The following is a 12,546-nucleotide window of genomic DNA, read 5'->3' as shown; positions in this document are numbered from 1 at the left end:
AGCTCTCAATCTACCGGTCAGTGTTCGTTCCTACCCTCACCTATGGTCTTAAAAGCTGGGTCATGACCGAAAGAACGAGATCCAGGGTACAAGCGGCCGAAATGGGTTTCCTCAGGAGGGTGGCTGGCGTCTCCCTTAGAGATAGGGAGAGAAGCTCAGTCATCCGAGAGGAGCTCGGAGTAGAGCCGCTGCTCCTTCGCGTCGAAAGGAGCCAGTTGAGGTGGTTTGGGCATCTGGTAAGGATGACTCCTGGACGCCTCCCTAGGGAGGTGTTCCAGGCACGTCCATAGGGAGGAGGCCTCGGGGAAGACCCAGGACTAGGTGGAGGGATTATATCTCCAACCTGGCCTGGGAACACCTCGGGATCCCCCAGTCAGAGCTGGTTAATGTGGCTCGGGAAAGGGAAGTCTGGGGTCCCCTGCTGGAGCTGCTGCCCCTGCTACCCGATACCGAATAAGCAGAGATGGATAGATAGATAGATAGATGGATAGATAGATAGATAGATAGATGGATGGATGGATGGATGGATGGATGGATGGATGGATGGACGGATGGGATGAAAATCTTTCATAGTCAAACTGTCCCTTTCGCTCCCACTCAGCCTTTAACTTTTAATCCATCTCTGGATTTATTTCCCTCCCTATTATCTGTGCTCTCAACCCCCTAACTCTGCAGTGCGTGCACACACACACACACACACACACACACACACACACACACACACACACACACACAGAACTGTTCTGTCAATCAACCAAGTGTTTAATGGTCTAATCATTTCAGCTGTACTTGTAGGCATGTATATTGTTGGGTAGTTTACTCATAATAAAATATTGTATTTATAAACTGCATGTGTTTTGTGTGCAAAAATCTTAATTTCTGAAATAACTAGCAACTAAAGCTGTCAGATGAATGTGGTGGAGTAAAAAGTGAAATATTTCCCTCTGTATCATCCTAGTGACTTTAAGTCTTTAAGGGTTTGCTCCGCAATTGTGCAACACACACCTTTTCCTCTTTTCCTTTATTCTCTTTCCTATGTAAATTTGTATCTATGTTGGCATGGAAACGGAAGACAGAATGCCAATACAGCCTTTAACTTTCAAACAATCTCTTGATTTATCTACTGCCCTATTATCTGTCCCCTTAACCCACACACCCACAATGACCTTTTATCCCCTTCCATCTCCCGATCCCCAACTTCATTGCGTAAACACACAGATACACTGAGATACTGTACACACCCATACACATTGCTACTGCGCTACAGTATGTCTGCCTCGCTTGATGCCTGCAGCTGCCTCAGGCACACTGTGAAGCTCTGTCCTTTGGGAGGAATGCATGAAGGGAAAGACCCATCAAGACAACGGAGGGTCAAGTGATAAAAATCTGCAAAAACAGATCGAAAACATGGATACCAAAGATAAAGGACAGTCGAGAAATTATAAAAGAAAAAAACCCCTCTAGGTTAAAATATGTCCTTCACTAGTTTAAAATTATTAATGACTCCATCTGGTAACGTCTCAACAAAAAGCAGAATGTGCCAATGATTTCATCTTACAGCCAGATAAGGGAGGAGTCCCAGCGAAACGGTAAGAGAGAACTGAATATATACACAAAGCACAAACACATGAAGCTGAGCCAGTGGAACTGGAACAGACGAGGGAACAATAAGTGGGGAAGGCACAACAAGGACAACTACAAAAAGGGAACAAGACAACAACAGCGGAAACACTCTGGGTAGATTTTCAAGAGGAGAGAAATGGCTTCATTGGAACTCCAACTTTGAGCTCAACATCGTATTAAACATGACGTTTATATGTTAATGCACAACAAAACAAGAGAGAATGAGAAAGGAGAAAACTGTGGAGGGAACAGCACAGCCAACAAAAACCTTGGCACCCGAACTATGTGATAAAATGCATTACACAAGGAAAGGGCTAATCTAACTACAAGCTGGGCTGCTTGGCTGCAGTGTTGTACTCAGCTAATGCAGCATACAACTGGCTGATTGGATATTGCCAGAATAAATGGACTCTCCATGAATTCACTTTTTTAATTGAAAAAATCTGGTTGTACAACAAACATTTAAAAGAGGCTATTAGTCATAGCCGCATTAGTCAGCGGTTTTCACACACACACACACACACACACACACACACACACACACACACACACACACACACCCTCCGCAGACCTGAGGGGAATCACTGAGTTGGGCGATAATTTTCTGTGGGTTTACGTCGAGCAACCCTGTTCACATTACATGTAGTTATTTAATCTACTGTTTTTTAAAGATTATTTTTTTGGCATTTTTCAGCCTTTATTTGACAGGACAGATGAAGACATGAAAGGGGAGCGAGAGGGGGGATGATTGCGGCAAAGGGCAGGTCGTAGTTAAACCCTGGTCCGCTGTATTGAGGAGTAAACCTCTATATATGGGCGCCCGCTCTACAATTGAGCTATCTGGGAGCCCATTTGATCCACTGTTGATATAAAAAATATTGATTAGTTTCGTTTAAAAGGATTCAGCTGGTTTGATACATCTTATTTTCAAATAGTTGCCGATCATCATGTAATGTATAATACATACTCTTACATTAGAAGCATGTAAAAAAATCATCTTTTAATGGTCTGTATGAAAAGAGGGACTGATTACAGCAAGCAGCATCAACACTGATACCTGACAAGGTTAAGACAGACTTGACCAATTGCGAACCTATCCTGTCAGCCATCACATTAACTTTGCCCACTGTGTATGTGTGTGAGGGAAAGAATGAGAGTGGAGAACAGAGAGACAGAGGCGGAAGGCAAGAGACCAATAGAGAGAGAAAAAAAGGATCATTAAAGCTTTGTGCCCCTGAGTCACCTGAACATGTTTTATTTACTGTCCCCTAGAAGCAGAGTTGGCGTCAGAACTGTTTGCTCCACAGTCTGGGCCGAGCGCCTGACACACACAACCAGAGGCTACAGCCCTGCAGGACACACACACACACACACACACACACACACACACACACACACACACACACGCATGCACACACATGCAAACTTAGAGATGTTGGGTTGACTTATATTTCCTATTGAACAATATCTGATTAACTCAAAGCTTAAAGCAGGACTAGAACTAGAATCACGTTAACATAACCCTTGTCTCGCTTTGCCGGACCTTCTTCCACAGCGCTGTATAGGAGGGTCTGTCTAGTCCACAAATCGTTAAACGTGCTCTGGTTTATTGTCATTTCTTTAAACAAGTCACAATTGTCTTGGTGGTGCTAAGCACCGGACCGAGACACTGTGTCTCAGCAAAATAGCCTCAGGAAGGAACTTGTTTTGGTGGAACATGTGTACAAAAGCTGTTTTAGTTGTGCAACAGAAACAGATAGTCTAGCTAGTTGTCTGGATTTACCCTGCGGAGATCTGAGGAGCAGCTAACCATAGTCCTCAGAAATCCACCAGAGTCAAAAATGACAACACAAAGGAAGCCCAAGGCAACAGATATCCGGCCTAATTTTCTTAGGCAACAGACCAATCCTGGAAGTGAAACGTTGTGGATATAGACTTAACATAACTCTGGTTATCAAATCAAACCAATAAATATAAGGCAGAATGAAGGTGACTACAGTACCCAGTAGTACCCATGGGAGTAGCCCCCCCACACACACACACACTTTGGGCTTTCAAATTATGCACGCAAATTAACAGTTAACATGTGAAAAACATTTTTGCTGGATAACTTGTGCAAAATTGATAAATGGATGTCAAAGATAACACAACCCCTCCCCCCAAAAAAGCCAAAATATAAGCATGCGTCTTTGTCCAAAAGCAAAAACTGCATCAAAGGATAGAAATAACTCATTTGTATGCATTTGTTTTTCAAACTAGGCACATCAGTTATATTTTATTCTTGACTGAACAAGCCATCCGAAGGACAACATGACGTGACCTATGAGAAAAACACGCGCACACACCTTTATCCACAGTGGCACAATGGGTCGATAAATCAGCCTCAACAAGTTAATCTGAATTACTCTGGGGGGGGGGGTGCAATGGTGTTTCAAAAATGTCAGGCACACACTCAGTGACAAGCACGGAAGTTAAGAAAGAACAGGCGGAGAAGGGCTTAGTCCTCCAGTTAATACTGAGCTGCACACTGTTCATCCCCTGCACTGTTTTACACTTTGATCACTGCTGCACTTCTGTATAACTATTTGTAAATAATCCGGAAATGTATTCCATTGCACCTGGAATACCTGCAATATTTATAAGCTGTATGCAACGCAATTTCGTTCTGTATGCACTCTGTACATATAAAATGACAAATAAATAAAGTTGAAGTTGAAGTTGAAGTTGAAATAGCAGCTCCAGCAACAACCTGTGTCCTTGTAGCACTATAACTTTTTAATGAGAGTGTCTGCTCCCAACAGAGCTCATCGCTCCAACCTTAGGCCCACTGCCACTACTACGTTTTCCATGACATTTTAAAAATGTTTTGGAAAAGGCCAGTATTAGTTTGAATAACAGCATGAAGGAGATTGAAACTGAGGACTCTCATGATAGCGTACTGATAGTTTGGGACTTTATGTGACAATGGTATTGAAATCTAACTCACACATGGGCGGCTGTGGCTCAGTGGTAGAGCAGTTGCCTGCCAACCAGAAGGTTGGTGGTTCGATCCCCGCCCCTGCAGTCATTGTCGCTGTATATATATATACAGCACATTTACATACTGTAAGCAATAAATAACTAAAGTTACTGTTTAGGGAAAATCAGCTCTGTGCCAATATGTCCTGTGGTTGGGAGAAATGTCTATCACTACATTTGGAGAGACTGAGATACTAAAACGAAGATAGAGGGGATGTGTTTGATAAGATATGGGACCCTGTACTCAGTGTCTTTAAAGGGCATGCTGTGGCTGCTTTATAGTGCCTCACTGTACATACATGTATGGGTATGTGTGTATTTTTTTCCTTTTTCTCTTGTACTCTTGGATATTCACTTTTGTCTTTTTGACAAGACATTTGATTTGATTTTTTCTGACCATGGACTGCTGCAGCAAATTATGATGTGCTATGTTCTGTATGTTGAACAAAGAGAGCACAATCAAATATGAGGTGAAAATATTATGCTGCAATGCATTGTGGTACTTAGTTAAATACAATCTTTCAAACTAATAGTTTTAGGGCTCATTGTATATTGACTTGGACTTCTGTTCTAGAACAACCTTGTTGAAATATAGTCTACATTGGGCTGCCAACATGTTGCATATGGTTTTAGTTCAACAAAGTAGAATAAAGAAAAAGTAGTTTTAACAGTAGTGTGACTGGAGTTTATAAAAAATCTTCCACTCATGATTTTTCTTCTTCTTCTATTAAATTATCTAAACCTGCTTTTCCTTCAGAGGGCCGCGGGGTGCTGGAGGCCAGCGACCACTAGACGAGAGGAGGGGTACACTCTGGACAGGGAACCAGACAATCACAAGGCAGACACATAGACAACCCTTCACACCTAGACTAGCAGGTAACTTTTAGAAAACTAACTTTTAGTCATATATGCTCAAACTGTCAATATATTCTGACAGTACGACATGAATTAGATAACCTGTGAAAAGGTTCATGTTCCTCTGCCTCCTCTTGGTGCTCCTAATGGCATAAAGAAAACAACCAATCAGAACAGAGGAGTCTCTAACATAGTGTCAATGACTGCTTGTGAACTTAGTTCAAAAAACTAGGCAGCGCTGATCAAATATGAATCAAGACTCTGATACTACATTGCCTATTTCTCTCCTTTAAATGCTGTCAGAAACATTTTAGTTACTGTTTAGCTGTAAAATGGATGGTGTGACGGTCGGCAGGAGGGTGCTGCTGGGCTTGGGTTGGACTTGGTCACAAACCTTGTCATTTTACAGGCAAACACAAAAATTTGTTTCTGAAAACATTTGAGGGGAAAAATAGGCAATGCAGTAACAGAATCTTGATAAATATTTGATCAGCACCGCCTAGTTTGACAGTTTGATCGCAATTCACGAGCAGTAATTGACACTGTTAGAGACTCCTCTGCTCTTATTCCTCATTATTAGGAGCACCAGGAGGAGGCAGAGGACTGTGACTTTTTTACATATTGTATATCATGAAGTATTGTCAGGATACAGTGCCAGTTTCTGCAAATACGTTATTTTTACCAACTGTAGCTTTAACCCAACCTGTATGTGTTTTGGAATGCAGAAGGAATAAAGCTGAAGAAAACCTATGCAGTTGGCTCATTGTTATTTTTTAATCGTGATTAACTACTGTATACTTTATAGTGTAACCTAAAACAATGAAGTACCAATATTTGGGGAAAAGTAATCAAAGAAAAGTGGCTTAGTCTTTTCACAGAAGCAACCCGGACCCAAGTTGGGATGGGAGCTCAACGGAAAAGGACAGTGAGTGTTGAAAAACATACATAATGGCCTCTGTGAATATGACTGAAATGAGTTTGTCCAAAGTTCACTTTGTAATTGTGGTTTTTGCTGTGTGTAAATGGACGAATCCTTTTATGGAGACAGCAAAACAGCAGGGTAGAAGTGAACAGGTAGAAGCTACCTGCCATGTTGAAATTTGACCGGTTGAAGTATTGTTTCCTATAGCTAGGTATTAGTAAAATCCCATGGCCATTCAGCAATAACAGCAATTATTGCAGAGGGGGAAGTTAAATCCCGAAACAAGCAGCATGTCACTCGAAACCACAGAGAAGTTTGTTTCCTCTTTCCTTGATTCCTTTCTTTTCTCTCTTACATACACATTGATTCTTTCACACTCTTGCTCTTCCCCTGCACCCCCGTTGTTTCCACCCTGTTCAGATCTCTTCATCTCCACTCCTGCTGCTCTGTCTTTCATGTCTCTCTCTCTCTCCTCTCTCTTTGACAGAGACAGAAACTATTTCTCTTCTTCTGCCACCCAGGGACACAACTCACTGTCGGCTGTCGAGCCTCTCGCTCCCAGAGACTACCTGCAGGTGAACGCTGGAATGAGTTCAGCAGCCCTGTACTTTAGAGCTCGGCGCTACAGCAAAGACTGATTCCATCAGAAAGAGATAGTGACCTGTGTGCCCACGTGTCCGACGACAACTGAATGCAACATTGCACACATAGAGGGCACATGAGGAAGATCCAAGGTGAGAGACAAAATTGTTTTGTTTTTTGGCTGTAAATCTTTTAAAACAGAGAAAAGCTTTTTGCACACCTCTTTTGTCGGGCAGGTGCGTAGGATGTGACCAAAAGTAGCAGATCAGTAGCTTAGACCATTACACAATCATTTATTCAATAAAAAAACTGTACGAAATGGGTGCTGGCAATAAAGAATTTCCAACTGAATTCCTGAGAAACTGTTCATTTTACAGGTGCATATGGACAGCTACAATGTAATTTCACCAGTGTATTGATACACTTTTGAATGGACTGTGTCCTCTCTGATTCAGTGTAAAAAAATATGACAATGTATTGATTATGAGCCTATAACACAACTGGTCTGATTACCCATTGTTTTTTAAATGTACTGAGCGGCATTGTTTCTGCCCTGTTCTGCTTACAGTCCGTGATGGGAGTGCCACTTTGTGAATTGATGAAGTTATCCAGTTCCAGTTTGGGTTCAGGAGGCAGACACCGTACGCACATTTAGGAGTAGGCTTAAGACCTTCCTTCTTGATAAAGCTTATAGTTAGGGCATAGAATTGAATATTGTTGGGGAGTGAGGAGTCGCAGCGTCCGCCTAACCTGGCCCAAACTGCTTCTCGTCATAGTTGTCAGATCAACTTATCATATAATCGATAATTTAATAAAACTAGAGGGAGGCAGGGCATACAGCCCGATCCGGTTGGGGAGAGTTCTAGCCTGACCAGGCTCCTCTCTTTACCCTGTCTCTCCTGGTTATGCTGTAATAGTTTTAGACAGCTGGGGACTTCCTTTGACACACTGAGCTCCTCTCTCCTCTATCTATCTATCTTTCCATTTATGTGCATCCATGTCCCAGAAATGCTTGTTACTAACCTAGCTCTGGGGAGTCATCCCCGGAGTCCTTATGTTCTTTTTCACCCGGCATGTTTCCTTGGATCAGGGAGGCTCCAAAATCATGGTAGCAGCTGTCGCCATGGTCCCGCTACACGTCCTGCGATGCCATGTTCATCCTGCCACGCTCTGCTGTGCCTTGTAATGCCGCACAGTGCCCTGCTTTGCCACAAACTACAACAAAGAACTACTACAAACTACTATTTTTAACTGACTGTTTTTGCCACTCTTCATTCTAACCCCAACCGGCCCGTCAGACACCGCCTACCAACAGCCTGTCCCAGGTCCCAGGTTTCTGCCTAAAAGGAAGTTTTTCCTCCCCACTGTTGCACTATTGCTTGCTCTAGAGGGAACTACTAGAACTGTTGGGTCCTTGTAAATTCGGGAGTGTGGTCTAGACCTACTCTATCTGTAAAGTGTCTCGAGATAACTTTTGTTATGAATTGATGCTATAAATAAAATTGAATTGAAATTGAAATGAATGAGTAGGACCTGATTGGTCCTGGTCAGTCAACCAAACTATCAAAAGTTATGGTTGAGGTGAATGTGTGAATTTACCTGATGTTGTATTTTCGAAATAAATTATTGCTTGCGTAATGGTCAGTGTGCGGGACTCTTTCTAAGCTGCTAGAAATCATTTGTCCTCCGGTTATAAAACCTTTATTGCCACAGTAAGTGTAGATCCAACGGATACTTTTTACTGTTGCTGTGATCGGCTTTGCTCCTTTGGGTGCTAAAATGCCACTGGAGGGAATTTGAAGACATTTCCAACTTGCGGTTGTGTAAATGATGAGGTCCGCCATGATGTCTGAGTTTAACTTTATCATTGTATTATAAGTTTTAAGTTTAGCAACACCTACAAAAACCAAGGTGTGCCAAATGAAAGTTAAAAAAAACGAACACAAACAAACACACACACACACACACACACACACACACACACACACACAGCCTGCTAGGGTGTACAATACATTCTTTACTTTGTTGTGATTGGTCAACCAAATTCCAACAAGATGCTGCGCGGGCTGTGCTTACTCAGGCAGCACCTATGAAAAACTGGGCTGGCATTCTCAATCAGTGACATGACTAATTAAGACATTTTTCATGTGGGTGAGGCGTTTCAGGTAGTTTAGAAAAAGCGCTGTCTGAAACGCACCCAAAGTGTGTGTGTGTGCCTGCAGCCTGTTAAATGAGCCAAAGGGTAAAGCAGGGTTAAGGCCTATACGAACCCGCTCCAACCTTGCCTACTCAGCACAAAGCCTCTCTCCCTGTCTCAGTCTCTTTGTAGAGTGGCTGATCAAAGAGCAGAGCGCGCTGGGAGGATTCACCCCGTCAGGGAGCTTCAGTGTGGATGAACACGGACATCCCATTATGTTATGTACACTGAGGGATATGAGAGTGCAGGGCACACACCCTCGTGAGCTGCCTTGCGTGTAAGCAACTGTGAACAAACCTGTGAGTGGGAGCTGCTGCACTTCAGTTCTGAATTCTGTGCACGTATGAAAAATACTTGGCATTGGAGGGTGAGCGCAAACGATAATTGAGTTTTCAATGCATCGGAGCGTGCAAACGGTCCGCGGCTTTGATCGGTAATGAGGAAGGTAGGGCAGAACTGACCAGCGCTGCCTGTTATTTCAGATAAAAATCACAGGATCAAAGACCTTTTCTCTCCTCATTGCTGCATCTCGCTCTTTCTGCTTGTGTGTCTCTGCTAAACCCCAGGCATCCTTGGCTCACCTATGACCTGTCCAAACCCCTTCAAAAAAGCAACTTGAGAACTTGTCAAAGGCTCTTAAACTCTTAAACTTTACCCTCTGCTGCAGCAGGATTGTGTACCGCAGTAGCGTAGCCAGAAATATTAATTAAGTGGGCCTGTGGGATGATGTGTGCAAGAGCCAAAGATATCTGTAGATCAACCATAACTGTCTTTTTAGTATTATTTTAAGATCCCATTAAAACATTATTTAGAGTGTTTGCCTACTATACATTGTACCGATAGCAGGCTACTGGTTTTGTTTATTGTTTAGCAAGTTTCAAGAAATAAGGTGGCAAAGGCAAGCTGAAACATTTTTTTTTCCCCTAATAACATCACAAGTGTTGCAAAAAAACAATGTCAAACCTGGAGTAGTGGGGACTGCAATGGTCTATTCATTGAACATCTGCAACATTATGTGCAACTACATCCCATCAGATTTTCTAATAACAAGGGTAACCACACAGCCAAGGTTTGTTCAGGCTAAGCCTAAAAGCTAAAAACCTAACACTTAAAAACTGACAGCACGCCACTTGAAGTAAGCATCATCTATCCATCAATATAGCATAAGTGTGAGATCACGCTAGCTTCATTTATAGGTTATTACATTCACAATCCCTCAGCCAAGACAACAATAGGCTGCAGTTCTGTAAAGAACATTTAAAGGCAGGGTTGGTAACTATTTCCAATATACACTTTTTATATGCATTGTTTGAAATGGTCTTTAAACCCCGACAGCAAGAAATAACTAGGTAATAACTAGGTATGGGCTCTGAAAAAGGAGTGAAAAAGAGACAGAGCCCCGGGGAGATGCTACTTTTAGATCTTGCTTGATTTTCGACATTACCAACCCTGCCTTTATAGAGTTAAAGAGATAGGCTACTTGTTGAATTAAATCCAGCTCTGTGTCATGTTAGTGTGGGCAGTGTGTGTAGATGAACAGTTTGATGAACAGTGTTTGGCTTCCCTTCCTGGCACCAGCACACGAGTTCTCCATGGAGCACTAAAATGACACAGAGCTGGTCCAACATCGGCAAAGTATACCTTCATTCAGAGTGACCCAGACAAATGGGCTGAGCAAGATACATTTTTTTAAGTATTTCAAAAGTAATCCAAAGTATTTAGAGTATGTTACTTAACTTGAGCAATCTAATGGAATATGTTACAAATGACACTTTACAGCATGTATTCAGTAATCTGTCGTGAAATACGTTTCAAACGTAACTCTCCCAACACTGGCTATGTATATAACAAACAATACAGCAAAGCGTGAAATTAATAAAGTACCTTCACTGTAATAGAAAGCTTCCACCTTTGGGAAACAAAATGAATCCCAACTGGCTATAGGACTGCTGCTGCTGATAGGGGATAAAGCTAAACTAGAATTAGCACCTCACAGTTATATTCTTCCGCCAAGTTCTGCTTACAGTCAAGTTGCAGATAACATCCATTTATATAGATTCATACAATATATGCAATGACAATTTTGAAGCAATTTATTAAAGTACTAGGTGTATTTTTTTGGCGTAACATAAATTCTTCACTCAGATCTTCAACCCTGCAGCACAGAAGATCTTTTTTCTATCTTGACCTTTGAAGTGGATGGTTGTGTCAAATTCAAAAGGCATTCTCTCCAGGGGGTCCAGAGAGGGCGTTCACAAGAACGGAACAGACAGATTGACCGATGGACGTATGGACGAACAACCCGAAAAACATAATGCCTCTGACCACAGAACTATCACCGTCACGGAGGCATAAAGATAATTTTCTTAGAGCAATTATGACCTGTGCTATGTAGACTACAGGGTTTGTGATGTATGAGTTTCATTTCCCAGGTTTGATTAAAACTATACTCTTGTTTTATCTTTCCTCTGCCTCTACTTTGCTTCAGCTAACAAGACAGAGAGAAGAAAGACAATTTTCCGGCAAATTCAGAAACAATCTTCAGTTTTCTGAAGACACTGAAAGGTTTATCCTCCTCTACAATAAATTTACCTAATTTAAACAGTAAATCAGATGAGAATGATTTGGCTTTCTATTAAAAAAGTTGGCTTTACTTTAGGATTTGGGGAAATTCCTTGATGAGTCACTTACTGTGTCTTTTAAGCCTATTTTAAGCCTGTGTAAATCACTCCTCTATCACCATGTGCCAAAGTATCACACAGCCTACAAGTTATTATTTGTGAGTGTGAGTGTGTGTGTGTGTGTGTGTGTGTGTGTGTGTGTGTGTGTGTGTGTGTGTATTTGTGAGTGTGTAGATTGGTGTGTGAGAACTCACAGGTCTATGATGTATGTATGGTGTTTTTTGTCACTTACCTCATTCCTTTTTTCATGTATCAGAAGCTGGGAAGTGTGTGCGAAGGTATTCTCTGGAGCGACAGTCGGCCTGTGGAAAAGGAGAGGGAGGACGAGGATGGAGGGAGCCAGAGAAAGAGAGGGGGAAAAAAAGCAAGCAAAAGAGATACCACATTTTACTTTCCTTACACACTTAACAAGTTCTTCTGAAGTTTCAAATTAAAAGTGCCTTGACACTGACTTTACACAGAACAAACCACGCTCTTCTGTTTGCAGCCAAATATGACAAACATAAATTACTGTGTGAGACAGTTGTTTGTACAAATATTTCTGAGGCAGCATTGCCTTCTTAACATCATTAGGATGTTACGGTGTCTAAACTTTGGGCCCAACATAAGAAAACTTCTTTTCAGATGTTTAGGGAACAGGCCTAAGTGAGAATTTAGAGTTATTAGAG

At 41.9% G+C, this 12,546-nt stretch overlaps 1 protein-coding gene across 1 annotated transcript in view; it reads right to left on the bottom strand.

Moving 5' to 3' along the window:
- The window catches only part of LOC116702666 (endonuclease V), a 103,199-nt gene that overhangs the window by 24,384 nt on the left and 66,269 nt on the right, over nt 1-12,546 (bottom strand). The window contains exon 9 of the mRNA XM_032537013.1: nt 12,111-12,180. Coding sequence (XP_032392904.1) covers nt 12,124-12,180 — 57 coding nt within the window. The 3' untranslated portion in view covers nt 12,111-12,123. The remainder of the gene's footprint in view (nt 1-12,110; nt 12,181-12,546) is intronic.

This window comes from Etheostoma spectabile, chromosome 2, assembly GCF_008692095.1.
Source record: "Etheostoma spectabile isolate EspeVRDwgs_2016 chromosome 2, UIUC_Espe_1.0, whole genome shotgun sequence".
Lineage (NCBI taxonomy): Eukaryota > Metazoa > Chordata > Actinopteri > Perciformes > Percidae > Etheostoma > Etheostoma spectabile.
The sequence above is the reverse complement of the archived record's forward strand: the minus strand, read 5'-3'. Positions and strand labels throughout refer to the sequence as shown.